The sequence below is a fragment of the Cariama cristata genome, unplaced genomic scaffold, assembly GCF_000690535.1.
Source record: "Cariama cristata isolate BGI_N322 unplaced genomic scaffold, ASM69053v1 scaffold16880, whole genome shotgun sequence".
NCBI lineage: Eukaryota > Metazoa > Chordata > Aves > Cariamiformes > Cariamidae > Cariama > Cariama cristata.
In genome coordinates, this window is record NW_009593110.1 from 43412 (window position 1) to 61904 (window position 18493).

Sequence of the window (18493 nt, forward strand, 5' to 3'; positions counted from 1 at the left end):
GTTTGGCTATGACTAGTTAGATGAAAGTCTAGTAGGCTTAACTCTTTTTTTATATCCTTCTGAAATGTTGATTATTACATGTAGTAATACAACTAGAATGTGTTTTTATGCCAAGTATTGCTAAATTTGAAAATGAAACTAAATCATTTTTCCCCTGCTAATATGGGGATAATATATCTTAGAATGGTTTGGTTGGAAGGGACCTTAAAGATCATCTAGTTCCAACCCCCCTGCCATGGACAGGGACACCTTCCACTAGACCAGGTTACTCAAAGCCCCATCCAGCCTGGCCTTGAACACTTCCAGGGATGGGGCATCCACAGCTTCTCTGGGCAACCTGTTCCAGTGCCTTACCACCTTCATGGTGAAGAATTTCTTCCTCGTATCTAATCTATGTTATGTATGTTCACCCTTTTGTAATTTTAAATGTTTCTGAGTTTCAGTAGTCAAGATTGCAACTGTATATATGTAACCATACATAGAAGCCATATATATAAAAGCAATATGTGTATTTCCAATCGTGTGAGTGTTGGATAGAAATGTCATTTGGCTCCTGGAAAAATTAGAAGATGAGATAATGTTTCAGCAGCTTTTGTTTTTATAGGTTGTATCCAATTAAATTCTGAATGTTTGTCTCTAGCATGATAATAGTGCACTGTTTTGCTTCAGATTTGTTGCTGTTTTTCTTACTGCTAATCAAGTGAAGCAATAATAAATAGTTGAAAGAAAATTTTAATGCATGAAGGAGACAATCTTTTATGTAAATCTGTTTGATACATAAAACTGTAGCTCCAGCATTAAAAAAGAGGGTTGTAAGTATATTTGAGGGAAGTAAAAGCAAATAGCCTATCTTAGGCTTACAGAAGCATTCTATTTAATTATGATTATTTTTGACAATGTAGGTACGAAAAACATTCTTCACGTTAGCATTCTGCGATTTTTGTCGAAAGCTGCTTTTCCAGGGATTCCGGTGCCAGACATGTGGCTACAAATTTCACCAGCGCTGTAGTACAGAAGTGCCACTGATGTGTGTTAATTATGACCAACTTGAGTAAGTAATCAAAATTGGTTTTAAAGTTGAACCTTTTATGAAGCTTACTGCTGTCAGTGATTTCTTAAGTTAAATCTGTAATTCAGGAAGTCAGAGGAGATGCCTCAAAAAAATAGAGGAGTTCAACTGTTCTTGTGAGACTGCGTAATTTATTGTTATTATGCTAGCTCAGACAACAAGTTCATGTTTTTTTGCTGGACTATGAAATGCTTTCTTTGAAGCATGAATAGCGTGGCTGAGCACTTGACTGTATCAGACTTCTCATTGTTCACAGTTATTCGTAGTCAAAACTGGTTCTTTATTATGTGATGGCTAGGGCTCTGTTTAAATGCTTAGATCTGGGTTTAGATGCAGGTTTATTCTTTTCAACCTGAAAAAAAAGTTAAGAGACACTAGTTTAATATGGTGAAATTGCAGTTGGTTTTACAGTGATTGAAAATAAATCTGCTAGTGAGTTTACCTAGGTAAGAAACATAAAAGTGAATGTCCTAAACGGTCATGTGTTCTTGAATTTAATTATTGATCTCTTTGTGCAAGTCTTTGATGTAGGTTAAGAGTCTGGTGTAAACTGGTTTTATGTTCTATTTGATTGGTTTCAGCAGAGACTATTAAGTCTTTTAAATAGACTTTCATATAGGGAGTCATTTAAAATGGTAGTTTTTCCCCCAAGAATAAATTTAATTTCTACTTATGTTGGTATTTGTAACTGTTTCCTTTGGCATCTCTAGAGTCTGTGCTCAGGGCTCATGGATAACATAGTTCTATCCATTTGGCGTTTGGTTTTTGGCATTGCATCAGTGCAAACGTTAAAACAAGTTCACATACTCAACATATAGGTATAAGTTGTGCATTCTTGAGGAACCAGATGTTTGCAACTTCAGCTAAAAGATTAAAAAATTACTTTCTGCAAAGGTATGTTTAACGCATGATCTTTTGATCTTTTGTCAAGTAAATAATGTATTTAACAAATCTTGCAGATTAACGTGTTATTGTAGTCTTTATTTTAAAATTTAGAATTTGATCAGTGAGGATTGGGGGGGTTTTTTATTTGTTTGTTTTTCAATCTTTGAATGTTATATTGTGAAGCTTCTGGGTTTTGCATAAGTTAGGTTGTTTTTGTTTTGTTCTTGCCTCACAGTTTGCTGTTTGTCTCCAAGTTCTTTGAACATCACCCCATACCACAGGAGGAGGCCTCCTTAGGAGAGACAACCCCAGCGTCTGGATCGTACCCCTCAGTGCCCCCCTCGGATTCTGTTGGGTATGACCTTATTCCTAAAAAAAATTAAAAACAACATTTCAGTACTGTATGCTTAGAAACACTCAAAATACTGCTTTGCAACTCTCTGCGTTTTTGTAATCTGGCTTGTCATGCAAATATATCCGCCTATGCTTAACTTCAAAGAAGTGAATATTTTCATTCACATGAATTATATAAATTAATAATGAACCTAAATCACATGTGTGCATAAGTGTCGGTAGAATTGGGACTTTACCTGTTAAACTGATTTCTTCTAATGGTAGCTTAGACCTGGTCTAAACTGGAAAGATTTTATATGTAAAATTAATACAAACCAAAATTATATCCTCACAAATTCTTTTAGTTTCTGTTATCAAACTAAAGTTTGTTTGCCTTGAAGTGACATACCTCTGTTTCGGAATAAGCCACACCACTATGATTGGTGTGAACGGATGCGAATTCCAGGTTCATAATACTGCTTTAGTAGTTTTTCCACATACACATTGCTTTAGTATCCTCCAGACCAGCTATCTTCCTCCTGTTTAGATGTTGGATATATCAAAAGCATCTGTTTGCTGCAGATCCAGGTTTTGTAAAATTAGATTTCTAAAACTGACCACATCCTCCATCCCCTGTATTTCCTACAAAGATTCTGGACCCTCTCTCTGAAGAGATAAGTGATCATATTTAGATTATGTTCCCAGTAGATAAGAGTTCTCTGACACCACCTGGCACTAGATAGTTGAACAGTCTCCAGGAAAGAGTAACTCAAGGATGTGTATCAAAGTCAAGAAACCTGATGCAGATTTATTAAGAACAGCAAATACAAAAGCCTTCAGAAAAAACCTAGGACTTGTGTGCTGTGTGGAGATGAACTGAATTTGGCAGAGAGGCTCTCTTGGAATAGTGAGCATTGTGCCCAAACTAAGGCAGAAACACAGCTGGAAGCTACACAGGCACCTGTGGACTCTAACTAGAAGAGAAATTCCCTGGACAGCAAAGACTGTTTTATGAAAGGTCAAATATGATGCCTCCCAGGAAAACAGATTGACAGTCCTGCAGAGGGAACCTTATTTGGTAAGTACAAAGAGAGATTATGTTCTTATTTTGTATTATTTTGTGCAGATTCAAGTGAACTTGGAAGTGCCTCTTCCAGGTAATGGATGTTGTCTCTATATTCCGTGGATGTTAGCACAGCAGATTGTGGAGAAGGCTGCTGTTGTGGTTCTGTAAGCTAAGCAGACTCTGCCATTCTCACCTGAAATTATAACCAGCCTAGAACTATTAATCTGAAGAAGCTTGTTCATACCAACCATGTTAAACACCTGTGGATGCCAAAGGCACTATATAGTCCCAATCCTAATACTGATATATGCTAAATTTTCCTACATTTCAATTGCCTCTGCCTCACATTTGTGCTTTCTTACCAGTTTATGATGATACAACAGGCTGGATTATCTTAATTGTTACATGCACTACTTCAGGCAGTCTTAGTTTTTTGAAGCAAAAAACAAAGGAAAAACTGAGACCAAAGCTGGTTAATGCCTTAAGGCTTTTAACTTCACATATATAAAAATGTTAACGTTTAAATATACTTGCCAATTGAGGTTAAGGAGCTTTTCCCAAGTGTTGCATCTGTAAGTATTTGTGGATGCAGGAGCTGTGAAAGGTTTCTAGCTTTCTACTTTTTGCTTTTTTTGCCTTGCTTTACACTTCATTGTTAAACTGAAAAAAGGGGCATACATCATGCCTTCAAAATTCTGTTTATTTTCAAAATGGTTTATGATTATCTGCTGGTGTTCGTAAGAGGTATGCATGTTACAAAGTCATGCAGTTTTCCCCAAGCATCTGTTTGTAGTATTTCCCTTCCAGAAGCAGTTCAGATGCTATTGTATGAGCATATAGTACTGTCCATACCTTTCTCCAGTTCTTTGATAATACTTCTCTGCTTTTTAAAGATATAATTGTGGAAATATTAATCTGAATTTTTTTGAGTTTAAAAAAAAAAAAAAAGCTGGCCTTTTCTGTAAAAGCATATACTTACCCATGGTTTTGTTAAAGGGTACTACTACAATATGAGACAACAGCTCAACTGGAATAAAAAAAAAAGTCTGACATTTGAGGTTGTCTTGTCTTGGAAGAGAATAAGGGATTGAAATTTGAGTTGGGCAGTGGGGTTGAAAATATGAGGAACTGGCTCTTTGTTAACACTTACTAGTTTAATAATTGTTCCTTTGATTTCTCTGTTCTCCTAGCATCTTGCATGGCATGGCCCACAGAGGAAGGGATGTTACTAATGGTTTGGTAAACCTGAGGAAAGAGAAGGCAAACATCCTTCTTCATCTTTAGCCTTGTGAAGGGATTCCAGCGGCAGGCAAAGTGCCCAAAGAAAGGAAGTTTGTGTTACAAGACAAGCTCAAGAGCAAAGACGTGTGTGACATGCTGAGAAATTGTCAAGGGATCAAATGGAGAAGTTGGAAAGAGAAAGGGACATGGAGGAAAAGACCACTGGACATGATGCAAAAGCTGCTAAACGTGCTGGAGAACTCTGTTTCACTTTGCCCATGTGTATCATCCGAAATCAATCCAGTCCTGTAGCATTTCATTCTTCCAACTGTAAGCCATAGGCAGTCCCTCCAGACATTCCACCCCAAGATAAGGGAGCACATATGGTCCCACTTACACATTTCTGAACCCCTTATAAAAATGTGTCCAGCCTCCTCATTAGGTCTCTCATCCCATTTTAGTTATTTCAGTTTGCCCTATCCTGTTGTGCCAAAGCAGTCGTTTTAGTTATAATCTGCACTTAACTGGAAAGAATTATGAAAAGTGTAGGTCTCCCTAATAATAGCCATTTGTAATAAAATTGAAGTACATAAACTGTATATAATACACTGTATTCATTTCATTCATTGCACTGTCATAAAGTTTCTTCTGTATCTTTGCTCGTAAAACATGAGCACAGAATTTCTGTGAACCCAGTTCCCTGGATCGTACAGATATATGAAAAGGGGAGAGATTAGCTATTCAGAATATTCCAAAGTGTCTTTTTCAACTTCCATCTATTCTCTCAGATGTTGTGATGTTTGGCAAAACTCAGCAAACTCATGAGGCAGATGTTATGGCAGGGTAGGTAACCTGTGGAGTGGGTGGTAAGGGAGTGCATGGTCAGTCTTTGAATAGCACAGAGGCAGGTTGGACTTGATAGAAACTGAAAGCATCTGCGTTGCTTGAGGCAGAACGCTGCTAGTAAGCAGACTGGCAACATCTTCGCTCTTTGAAAAACAACATTTCCCAACATGCTTAATCTTCTAAATTTGAGGAAGGAAGGGGGACCGTCTGGTGCACCATTCTTGGAAGCTTGCCAGTCCCTGCCTTAGAGCAGGCTCCAGCCTGTTATTAAACACCTCTGCTTTCCTTTCTGTCTTCCAAATGTTCACTGATCATTCTGCCTCAGCTGAAGATATTTAAAAGTCTAGAAAATCTTCTGAAAAGCCAAGGAAACAAAGATGCAGTCTTACAATATTGTATTTAGTACTACAACACCATTTAGATCCCTATGTGTTTAAGGGAGCAAAAGCTTTATGTTTTGTTGCATAAAACAACAATGAACTTTTCCCCTAAAAATTGTGGCACCAGACCTTTTCCAGACCACTCCACGTAAATGTTAGCAAACTTCCTACAATATCCAACTTGATATGCATTCTTGCTGAGCAGAAAAGGCCTGGTATCAGAATCTTTAGAAAAATCGTCTTTAGTCTGTACATCGAGGGGGGGAAAACTCTTGCTCCCCAAAATTTTATTTGCAAAAACATGCTAGTGAACTGAAACCTGATTTGGAGGACTAACGACAGCTGTGTGGGTTCTCTTGATAGCCCCCGGTATATGAAGCTGTCAGAAACTTTAGGAAAGCATTGTTAAACTTTGATCTGGGCCCAAAGGCTAGTATAAATCACACCATTGTGATAATCCTGGCAGTTGTTTTACACCTACAAGCCAACATGGATGAAAACAAGTTATGGTATAGAAAAATACACTAATATGTATGAAGTTTTGACTGTTACAGATCTGTCCTGTGATACTTTTAGACTGACTTCAGAGGATGCTCTAAGAGTGGTCTTCTCTAGCTTGTAGTTACAAACTTGTACTGCTATCCTTTTCCCCAAATCAACATTTGGTTTGGGGTTTTTGACTATTTCCAGGCTACAGAGGTGGGGAAGGTAATTTTTTTCATTGTTTTCTGGCAATATCTATGCAGTACCACAATAATTAAATTAGAACATGTTTGGCCTCCAAAATTTACAGTTTACCTGCTTGCTAGTGTAGCTGAAATACCATTGTATCCCAGATCCTTAGCAGTCCTTAGAAACTGCTTGAAAATGGAAATCCACTGTGTTCTTCATTAACAGCAGTAACAAACAAAACCAGTCGTACTCTGGTGTAAACAAACAACCAAAACAAACAAACAAAAACCCTTGGTATGCATATTAGCTTGCAATAGGTTTGGCTTGGGTATGAATATGCAGTCTACCAGGTGAATAGTGTGTACTGCACTGAGTCCTGTGGTTAAACTGAGATGCACTTGTTCAGATTAGGAGGGGGAGAAGAAAAAAGTCAGTACAGTAGACATGCTGTCATTTTAAAAGGGAAGTGGCTCACACCCTGTAAGTGAAGCTAGGTGAATATGAATTTTCAGTTTAAATATTTGCCTAGCTACAGCAAAATAAAAATCCAAACAAAAATCTTGAAGCCCAAACAAACCTCTTCTAAGAAAAAATCTTTCCTGAGTAGACCAGCTCTTAAATATATGAAACATCACATTGATGATTTAAAGGAAATTGAGGAAAATCTGCATTAGAATTTTCTTTTGTATTTGTAAAGTGAACTGACTTGTATCATTGCAAGTTCTAAGATCCGGTGGAGGTACTGTATATGATTTTATAAAATTGTTGGTTCATATATAAAGTAGCATGTGTGGGTGCTTTTCTGAGTTATCTTCCTCTTTCATGTGGACCCAGTTTTGTAGAATAGTAAATCTGTGGACACACTGGCACTTGCTGTGATTGGCAGAGGGTAAAAATCTACATCTGTCTGCAGTTACTCTTGTCTCCTGACAAAACCTCTTTCTGTTTTGTCTTGATAAAAAAAGGAGGGAACAATGTGCTTATCCCAAATACACGGCCCAAGGAAAAAGCATGTTCTGTTATATGTCAGGAAAGGTTATAACATTAAATCAAGATTTGACAACTCTATCAGCTTGTTGCCTGAGAAGCTGTGAGTCATTTGTTAAAGGGATGCCCACATCTAAGAGGCTGGAAGATGAGATGGTATAACCTCTCTAATATGTCAGAATATTGACCTTTTTATTTGTAGAAGGTCTCCTTTAGCTAGGAGGTTGGCTGTTAACTGCTTGCCAAGGCTACAGGAGCAACAGAAACTCAGATGAACTTTAAGCCCCAGCCTGCTGTGTATGTATGCCACAGTAAACAGTGCTTCACAGCAGCTGTGTTCTGGTCCTGTTGATTTTATATTTTTTTTTGGCAATATGTTTGCTGGCGCTATGCATAGCCTACAGAACTAGTTTTGTAACTTAGCTGGAATAGACAGTGTCATCCTCTTCCAAATGATGATGGCTGATCCTGTCTCTGCTAGCAACATGATGGGCATGATGACCTGTGACCAGAAATACAGAAGTGTTTGCAGATTCCCTTTGCAGATGACCTTTTATGACTTGAAGGAGGATGTAACTGAAACAATATTTCCGCAATTTTCTTTTCTGTCACTTGGCTTACTCATGATCACAGAAAATCTGCTTCTGTTGTCATGTGGCAGAGCTCAAATGCTGTCGCACAGTCACTCTTAGTGCAATGATCTGATGTTTGTTGATACACATTTTCCTTAGTTTCGTTATTACTGAGAACTCTCAGGAAATTTGAGCAGGAGTTGGCTATCCCAACAATGATAATACTGGTCTGGCTGAGACATTTCTTATGCTTTTCTTCTGAAATCTTTCTGTGCAGCATCTGACATGCTTGCCTTAACATGAAAATACAGTGCCTTAGAATGTCAGCCAAGTCCTGCATTTCTATCTGTGCAGTGTCCCATCTCCTGATGTGGGTTCTAGTTGCATGATTTCCTTACAAAAACGTTCAGGAGTTCAAAATTTCCTCATCCACAATAGAAAAGATTTTGCCCAAAGTCATTTGTTAGCAATGAATTAAAACTTTAGGTTATGTATATGTGCATCAACTGCATTTAAAAAATGTTTCTGAAATTCTGAACATCTGAAATGCTGGGCTGTTCAAGGCCCTTTCTCAGAGATTTGTCTGAGTTTGACTGGCAGTTTGACTTCATTGCTTCCTAGTACCTTCCCAATATATTCTGTCATATGACAATAGGTAACTATTTTCTTAAAAAGTTAAGCAGGGTTAAACTCCCTACGTATTCTTCCTCTGGCCTCCCTTCCCACTTCCCAAACCTAACCTAAGTATTTTATTACAAGACTTACCAGACTGTTATTTGAATTAATTCACAAGTGCCATGTTTCCCCATTTGCAATTGTGAGAGTGTTGGCCAGGAAGGAAAAGGTGACAGGTACTTAGGATAAAGATAACACTGAGTTCTGGAATCGGTGCCAAACTGTATAAACTCTTCAATGAAAGTTAGGGTAGCAGTCATTAAAACAGACCCATTTCTGAAAAAATGTGAAGAGACCCTGTTGAAAATGTTAGTTGCCCCTGAAGATCTTTGAAGAGGCCAAGGAGCATTTGCCTACAGGAGGCAGCACCAGGACCTATTGCTGCTATATGCTGCTGTATAGTTTATTTCTGAAGCTTCTCCCTGTAGGGATTGCCTCTGTGGGCATGGTAACTAACCCATCAGTAACGGAATGGCTGGAGGACTCCTCTCTTAGGAGTTGTGTTTTCTCTAAGTTCTAAAAACCTTGTTGTTGGATATCACGTATATTTTAACATAAAGTTTTCTTTGACAAAGGTGGCAAATGTTTCTCATTGACCTTTTGCCTTATATCCATTAATTTGAATCGTTAGACTTAACAGTGACTGACCTTGACTTGAGTAAGAGATAAATGCAAGTTTATTGTACTCTAACAAAATAAATGGATAACCAAAGTGACATTCTGCCTTCTTACAAATGAAAAAGCAAGTGTTTAGATGTTTTGTCTTTTAGATACATGATTTGTGAAACCATAAAATTAAAGACTTTTGTCTACATTTATGACTGGCAGCATTTGCATTTCTTCAGAAAACTTGTCTGTATAGTCTGGACACTTACCTTTCAAGTCAAATCTATTGCATTGCCTAACTGTAGCACTGTAAATAACATTTGACATGTTGCACTATTCAAAGTTATTTCCTAAAGGTTGAGGTTAAGAGGTTATATGTTTATTTTCAGTATCAATAATTCGTATTACATTGGCCATAATATTAATCAGTTATGTTGAGTGACCAGTATGTAATTTTCAGTCTTTCTTCATTGAGCAATAATCCTATCCATACAATTTGTTTTGTGATATCTTCTAATTGTAATGTTGATGGGGGATGTTAAGCATTTTTAGTTCTCAATGGATTGCCATTAAAAAGAGTATATTGCATTAACTCTGAAGTGAGGAAACTGCAGAGTATCTTGCTATTTCCAGTCCATGTTGGGCTACGTGAATTTTTCAGATCAGGATTTATTATTACTAGTTTAGTATGGTATGGTAGGGTTTTTTGTTTTGTTTTGACTCGGACCACTTCACAGCCACATAATTGGGTAGTTTGTGCAGCAGAGAGTTGTTGCAATTGATCATAGGGGAGTAGAGATCGTTCATTAGAAATTGTTTTTATTCAGGCTTTTAGATCAGTTTTTTTAATATATGTATTATTATAGTTGAAAAGGACTTACCACACCCACTATGCAGTATTTGAAGCCATTTGTAGACCTAAATCCTCTTTTTCCTTGACTTTGTTTCTCAGACCACCAATTCTCCCTAGTCCTTCTCCTTCAAAATCCATTCCAATCCCACAGCCCCTCCGACCAGCAGATGAAGACCATCGGAATCAATTTGGGCAACGCGACCGATCCTCTTCAGCTCCCAATGTTCACATCAATACAATCGAGCCAGTCAATATTGATGTAAGTATTAATGACGTTTGGATCAGGAATAGCAGATTTTACATTTCCCTTGTGAATATCATTGCGTTAAATTTATCACGTGTACACACGAGTGCTCTGTTTCTAAGCTAATCCTTGAGGGTCTGTCAGAATCTTCATAGATCCCATGTAAGACATTTTTGCTATTGAGAGCTGTAAGAATGCAAATAAGCCATTCACCAAAAGCAGAAACTGTCTTTTGGCAGTCCTGTCCTTTCATTTTCAAAGAAACATTCTACCACAAACTGCTGTTCTTTTTTTTTTTGGTCATTAGTCCCACGGTTCATGCTGCTAGCTGTACCACAATGTTAATAATATGAAAGCCAGTAACCACTCTTGCAAACCACTGTATGTGTTAAGCATATTTCTTTATATGCAAGATAGGGATTTTTAGTATTTGTAATTCAAGTAATATTTCTGGCATTAAAGAAAATTGAATTATTGCACTAAATTGAGTTCAGATTTACTGAATGTTCCTTAGGAGTTCAGGAGCCCAGTATATATTGTTCTGAGCAGTCTTTTGAAGTGTTCAGAAACTGCTACACTTGTTTTCCACATTTTTGAAATTTCTGGATGCTGAATTGTAAATAATAATAACGATTGATATTGGTTATAAGGCCAACTAGGACTTCTAAAAATGTTGGTCTCGACAGCCTCTTTCTAATTTTGCTAAGGTATACAGCTTGTGTTTTACCTTTAAGTCTCCTCTCTAGAAATTAGTCATTTGCCAGGTGAGCAGTCTTGAAGTCTGCCTGGATACTGAGGCACAAATTCTGGTTTGCATGTGAGCTGAGTGAAAGCTGAAATGTTAGCTGAGTATTAAGAGTGGCCACATAAACATTTGCATATGGTATGTGGCAGCGACGCAACTGAGAGGCAGGACTGGTGCTTTCGGCAGCAGTGCGGGTGTATAAAGGAATAAAAGAATTGTGTAATCGAGAAAAAAAAAATCCTGATGATGAAAATGGACATACAGAGGGAAACTACTAGACTTCTCTAATTTTCTTTTGTTTAGAAAATCTTTAGTGTAATTTGCCTTTAATCTGGGTATGTTGTAAAAGACACACTCAGTTCACGGTGTATTGCAAGTGAAGGAAACCTTTTGCAGTTAGTCATTTCTGAGAAGAACAGAGTGCGCCTCGCTATGCAAATGAGGTGCTTTGTTACAAGAAAAAACGAAGTAGAACTCATTTGACTGATGTACCTCAGCACAGGAAATTGATGTCGCAGCTTCTGAAATTACAGTTCAAATAATTTGTGCTACTAGAACGTTTGATTCAATATTTCTTCATGCATTTTGGCCAACTGCATGTTTAAATCAGTATTTTCATGTCAGCATCTATTTTGGGTGGTGTACATTTCACTCTACTACTGAGAGATGCAGTTTTAAAGCAACTAATTTTGAAAAGTTTAGTAGTTGTTATAAATAGTTCTTTCGAGTCACTGCTATTAGTAGGGTAGGAAACAACTTTTATTTCATGGACAACGTATGAGGTTATGGATTCTCAATTTGATCAATATCAATTGATTCTGGAATGTAAATGATAATACCTAAATTAAACACAATTTTTTTTTTTATTTATAGGACTTGATTAGAGACCAGGGTTTACGAGGAGAGGGAGGTAAGTAGTGTTTAAACTCGCTACTGTGCTGTATTTAGTTACACAACTGCTCTGTCCCTTCCCTTTGTTCTACTTCCTTCTACAAAACACAGGCACAAAGGAAAACATGACTAGAACAAAAAATGAATTTGCGTTTGCTTATCCATGAATTTAATATTTGTCTGACAAAAGTTTGAGTCATTTGCCGGTCATTCTGGGAGTGGGGGAGACGGAAGGAGAGAAAGTTTTCAAGTGGTATCTAGTTTTTTAGTTTTAAAATTATCTTGCACCATCACTTTTTTGTGCTCACACACATGCACTCATTCACTCACACAGCTGTACGCAGATATGCTACGACTTCCCAACATAAAGATTTTTATGCCTGTTGTTACCTTTACACCCATGGAAACAACAGGGTGTTTCATTGAAAACCATCAACATAGTAGATGGACCTTCCATACAAACTGCTGCATCCTAAAGCAGCATGAAATACTCCAGTTCTTCTCCCCCTCTACCCCTGCTGAAGATGCTGCTTTGCTGTACTGCATGCCTGTGCTACTCTTGGAACCAGGTTGTTAGGACCTTACGCTAAAGCCGGGTCTTTTTATGTTTCCTTCAGTAACTCACAGCCATAATTCACAGTTAAGTCAGAACTAGTGCCAGAAGATTTATTTTTCTTCACATGTTATGCACGGGCCTGTTAAGTCACTTCTCCCACTGACTATCAAGGTCCTGAGAGGGCTTCTTATGTGTGTATTTATTCCTAAGAATATTATTATTATAATAATAGAGAAATAATAGATATAAAGAAATAGTAAGTAGGGCAGGCATATGACAGTTTTTCCAACTCCAAATCATTAACACAGTTGTGTCCTACTAATTATAAGTTGCTTCAGCCATCAGTAAAGTCTGAATTACTTTAGTGGGTGCTATCCTGATCTCTAAGGTTTTATACTGTGGGCATCACTGTCTTTGTCCCATCCTAATCTGATAGTTGGTAGGATGGTACCTACCTACTGCCTTGTGTTTGACGGAGCTGTTTTTTCTTATGCCAGCAATAGAACGCTTTTTAAAAACAAATTTTCTTGAATCCTGCAAGCCTGCTAATTTGAAGTTGCCAGTTTTAGCTATTTTTGTATGTGTTGATAGGTGTGGTTCTCCACAGTTTTGCCCATTTTGTCCAGCATTTAAATGTTGTGCTATCATGTTGGTTTTAACTTTTGATCATAAACTGTCTGCTTGGCATCTGAAAACAATTGGCCGTTCCCAGTCCTGAAACAGTGTTATTAGTAATTGACTTTTTTTTTTCCTTCAAAGTACAGAAGCAATCTATGAATAGGAGTCAAAGCATCCTAGTTATTTCCCATGACTTCTTTCATTTCTTCTATGTGTCTGTCTTTCTGTCTCTGCCTGCCGGTCTCTTTCTCTCTAACAGCCCCTTTGAACCAGCTGATGCGCTGTCTTCGGAAATACCAATCCCGGACTCCCAGTCCCCTCCTTCATTCTGTCCCCAGTGAAATAGTGTTTGATTTTGAGCCTGGCCCAGTGTTCAGAGGTAGTTGGGCTCTTCTTTCTTGTTTTCACCCAAACAAATTTAAGTAAAACCACAGATGCTGTTTGTGCCTCACCCTCACACCGTGTGTATGTAAGTGTGTGAGTTTATCAAAACACCTCTGTTTTTTGCTTGGCCTGGCTGGAATGCTTTGAATGTGCTTTTTACACATACTCACTTTCACCTTTACACGCTTGAAAATGACTGTAAATAAAACCTGACTTAAATCTTCAAAAGCAAGGAATTTCACAGTTGAGGTTTTTATGTGGACCTTAACGTAATTTTTCTAAACAAAGGTCCTTGGATTGCATTGAAGTGATTTTTAAAGACAAAGTGACATCCTTAACTTAGAATTTCCTTGACTGTTCAGTTTAAGTCAGTTCAATACTTTAATGGTTTTCTATATTTAATATTCTTTGTTTTGAAAAGTAATCTAGGAAATCAAATGTGAATTACAAACATTTCCATTGATGTCTTGTTAGGTCTCCAGCTTTTCAAGTAATGAGTCATGTCAACTTTCAACAAACACCTCATTTTGAGAACGTGCTATTGATACCACATTGGGGCCCTAGATGGCTTAGACCATGTAGTTTTTATTTAGTTAGTAAATTCCCAGTGAAACAGTATTTGTTTGTGTCCTGTACCATGTAAAATAAGACTATTCCATTTTCATATCATTACTCTGTGGGGGTAATTCAGGCCTAAAGCTGTCAATGGATCTGTTGTATTGCACAAAGTCCCAAAAAACTCTGTGGGATTTCATATGCTGGAGAAACCAACTATTGAGTAATAGCATGAAATGTAAATATTTGTGTCTGTACGTATACATGTAGAAATGGGTAGTTCAGTGCATGTAGTGTGGTTTTCAAATGCTACCATGTTGGCTGTTTCAAAGACTTTTATTTCAGAATATATCAAGAACAGTTCACGTTAGGAACTTGTAAAGTTCTTCCAGCAGTCTTTGTAAGAAGACAGATGTTCCCAACAAGCAAACTGGCTGCAGAATGGAATACGTTACATACAGCTTTAGAGTCCAAGCTAATGACTTAAGTCCAACATTATCTGAAGTATTCTACTCTAATAACTTAGAAAACAGGCCATCCGGTATTATTATGAACAGATTAATTATAATGTTCTACCATGTGCTGTAAGCATTTTTGGTGAAGGGTGAATATTGTGCTAGAGTTTCTATATTGTGGTATTAAAATTTAAGTAGGAGACCTTAGTTACCTCTAAAGAAAACACATTCTAGTAGATCTTTGCTATTGCGAAGTCTTTAACCCCGTAAACTTTTAGAAAATTGCTCATGTTCTGGGAACATCATACATTTAATTCTATATATGTGTGATTTCAGACAAATAATATAATAAATATATGACAGTATAGTGACCATAACATGAATATGAACAAAAGTCCATCTTTCAGGGCACTGGCTTCCAGTTTCTTGTAAATGCAGTTAAGATGTGCAATATGCTTCATTATTGTTACTTTAGCATGTAGGACAAAGTTTATGGATGCTGCATCCCATTTTTGATGTGTTGGTATGTCATTATTTTGTGCTTCCACACAATGTATGGATTTTAGCTCAGTGAGGACAGGCAGAGATGGATATATATAGCCTGATAAATTAACACGCACTGAGTGACTGAACTCTAGCAACAGTTTTAAAAATCACAAAGTCAATTTTTGAACTCAATTTGGCATTAGGAGACACTTTTTTGGTAAGAATGGGGCTTCTGAAGGAATATGAGGAGTATTGTCTTCGGCCACTTCCCAGAACACTGATTTGAGAGGAAGCGTTGGAATGTTGGAGGTCTTGTACAATGACATACACTGTTTAACAGAGTAGCATGAATTTAATTAACAGTTCACCCTATTTTATGTCCTTTGCATTGGGAGGGTCAACATAACCTTGTTACGAATAGTTACGGTGTATTTTAAAAAGCAGTGTCTAGTTGAAGTGCTCTATTTGTAAAGAGCCATTGGCGCTCTGAAAAACAGCTCTGTTAGTGACAATTTCCTGCATAGATTTGTTTAGATAACACATAGGCGACAGATGTACTGTTCTTTTTGTATTTAATAGAATATGCTTCAAATACCTAACTAAAGTACTTGTTCTTTTTTAATACTTTCTACAGTCTAATATTTACTTTTAAATAAGAGCTCTCTGCTAACAGATAACTTTAAAACAGCCAAATGGTTTTCAGGTGGCACTTGGAGACTCAACTAGAAAACATTTCAATTTTTTGCGTTTAGTCTATTTTGATTCCAAAGTACAGTATTTCAGCTATTTTTTGGGTCTCTAAAACGTTAGCTACAAGAAATCTGAGAGGTAGCTGCTGCTAACTAAAACGCTATTGCTTTTCTTCTGAAAGAAGCTAGCGGAATTAAAAACCACATTCTTAATTATTTTTTTTTTCTGTTTAAAGAGACGTTGTCCTTCTGATAATTAGTGAACAAGAGGCTGGGGACTATCTGGTATACAGGGATGTTTGCTATAGACTTGTCTTTTCCTGAAATCTCAGACTTGAGCACTAATCTAATTTTAGGACAATATTCCTGGTATAAATGTGTTCCCTCCCAACATTTACATTGATGTTTGGAGATACTGCATCTTAAACACAATTCTTGCACCTAATATCAATACATTCTTGTAAGCTGGCTTCTTATAGATAAAATTATCCTGTTTCTGAAATTTAGGTTCAACTGCAGGTTTGTCTGCAACACCTCCTGCCTCTTTGCCTGGGTCACTCACCAATGTGAAAGCATTACAGAAATCACCAGGGCCCCAGCGGGAAAGGAAATCATCTTCATCCTCAGAAGACAGAAATAGAATGGTAAGGGGAAGATCAGCTATTTTCATTCGTAGTATGGTATATTCACAGTATAGAAATACTACACAACCATGTTCCTCCCACTTTTCTTTCATCAAAGCCTTTGAATTATTTTGAAGATGAGTACAATAATGATCAAGGACTTTAAATCAATAAATAATGGAATATTGAAATTGTGGGACTGATACATAAATCATTTAAATAATTGACTGTACTCACTTTTACTCCATTGCACCCAAATATCTTGGTGTGCTTCATATTACAATGCCAGTTTCCTTTCAAATAGCAGCTTAACTGTTCCCAGCATGATTCATGAACTTTTAGAGTTCTCTAGTGATTCTCAAATGTAGCAATACGTAAAAATGTCTGCGTTTTTTTTAATTCACAATTTAGCATTATTGTAATGAAGAATAAATGAGACTTTCTTTTTGGTAAGAGCTTCTTAATATTTACTAGTTTTAACACTGCCGGAAACCTGTGGCAAATATTTCATGCCAGGAAATAATTTAGTATACCTCTGTGCTGAGGTTTTGTGTATGGCTGGCTTGAAAAGTCAAATGCAATACCTGAAAAAGAAAGTTCTTTCAGGACTTTAATGATATGAAATGCTGATACCAAATCTTTAACAAAGGAGATGTTTTCACAGACATTAATGTACTTACTTTCTTCCTTTTTGTTGTTTATGCATGTATATAAAGAAAACCCTTGGTCGACGGGATTCAAGTGATGATTGGGAGATACCAGATGGACAGATCACAGTTGGACAAAGGATAGGATCTGGATCATTTGGAACAGTCTACAAAGGAAAGTGGCATGGTATGTGGCCGCCCTGGCAAACAGTTATTCTTAAGCAAGTAACATTGCCTGCTGGGGGCCACGCCGCTGGAAAGCAGCTTCACAGAAAAGGGCCTGGGGATTCTGGTGGACACCAAGTTGAACATGAGCCAGCAGCATGCCCATGCTGCAGAGAAAGCTAATGATATCCTGGGCTGCATTGGGCAAAGCATTGCCAGCAGGTCGAGGGAGGTGATCCTTCTCGTCAGCACTGGTGAGGCCACACCTGGAGTGCCGGGTCCAGTTTTGGGCTCCTCAGTACAAGAGAGACATGGACATACTGGGGAGAGTCCATTAAAGGGCCATAAAGATGATCTTTAAATTAATAAGTACTGTGCTAAGTAGGTAATGTTAGAACTTCAGACTCTTTAGAAACTCAGCTCTTGCATGTTCTTCTGAATTAAGTAATTATTAGCATAAAGATGAAACATAGTTACTAGAAAGGCTTAAGTATCCATCTTGAGGAATGAGGATTTCAAATGGGTATTTGGAAATCTTTGACTTGGCTAGGATTTCTCAGAGTAAAATAAAAATAGTGTTTATATATTTTATAGAATATTTACTTATTTTAATATTGTAGTGATTTATTTCACAAAAGCTAGAAAATAGGGTCTATCAATATTTCTGATGCTTTATATAGCATTTTCTCAATAGAGGAATGTGTATCAATGGCACTTACTAAAAATTGCTATTTTAAAGGTGATGTGGCAGTGAAAATGTTGAATGTTACGGCGCCCACACCTCAGCAGTTACAGGCTTTCAAAAATGAAGTAGGAGTGCTCAGGTAAGAATATTTTTAATGGCATAAAATAATGTGTATAGATTTATGCTGAATTAATCATTGAATTTTGGATTTCCATTAGAATACGTTGGTCTTATTCCTCCGTGATGATACTTCGGGCAGAAAATATAACTTGCCATCTTAAATTACTTCTTTGTATCTACTGCTAGTCTTCCCCTGTATGTGTTTGTCTGTATGTTGCTGATATGTGTATGTCCAAACGCTCAAGACAGGACTAGTTTTTATTATTGTACTACTCCCAGCGCATAGACAAGCCTAAGTGTGAACTGTAGGCCTTTCTTTCCTCTCATCCACATTTGAGATTGAAGGAGAGCATGACTAATTTTAGATTTTGAGCTACAGCACTGCCCGTGTTATCTATTGTTTCATGGTTTCTGTTCAGTAGCATTGACTTCTCTTTGACCTTTTTTTTTAAATGTAGTTCTCAT

The 18493-nt window shown here is 37.3% G+C and overlaps 1 protein-coding gene across 2 annotated transcripts in view; it reads left to right on the forward strand.

Annotated features, from left to right (window-relative positions):
• Positions 1-18493, forward strand: part of BRAF (B-Raf proto-oncogene, serine/threonine kinase) — a 62387-nt gene that overhangs the window by 27539 nt on the left and 16355 nt on the right. The window contains exons 5-12 of one of the 2 annotated variants that reach the window (XM_009709070.1): positions 903-1051; positions 2190-2309; positions 10265-10424; positions 12028-12064; positions 13479-13598; positions 16296-16432; positions 17128-17245; positions 17963-18047. In XM_009709070.1, the coding sequence (XP_009707372.1) occupies positions 903-1051; positions 2190-2309; positions 10265-10424; positions 12028-12064; positions 13479-13598; positions 16296-16432; positions 17128-17245; positions 17963-18047 (926 nt within the window). The remainder of the gene's footprint in view (positions 1-902; positions 1052-2189; positions 2310-10264; positions 10425-12027; positions 12065-13478; positions 13599-16295; positions 16433-17127; positions 17246-17962; positions 18048-18493) is intronic. The other variant, XM_009709078.1, reaches the window with a different exon arrangement.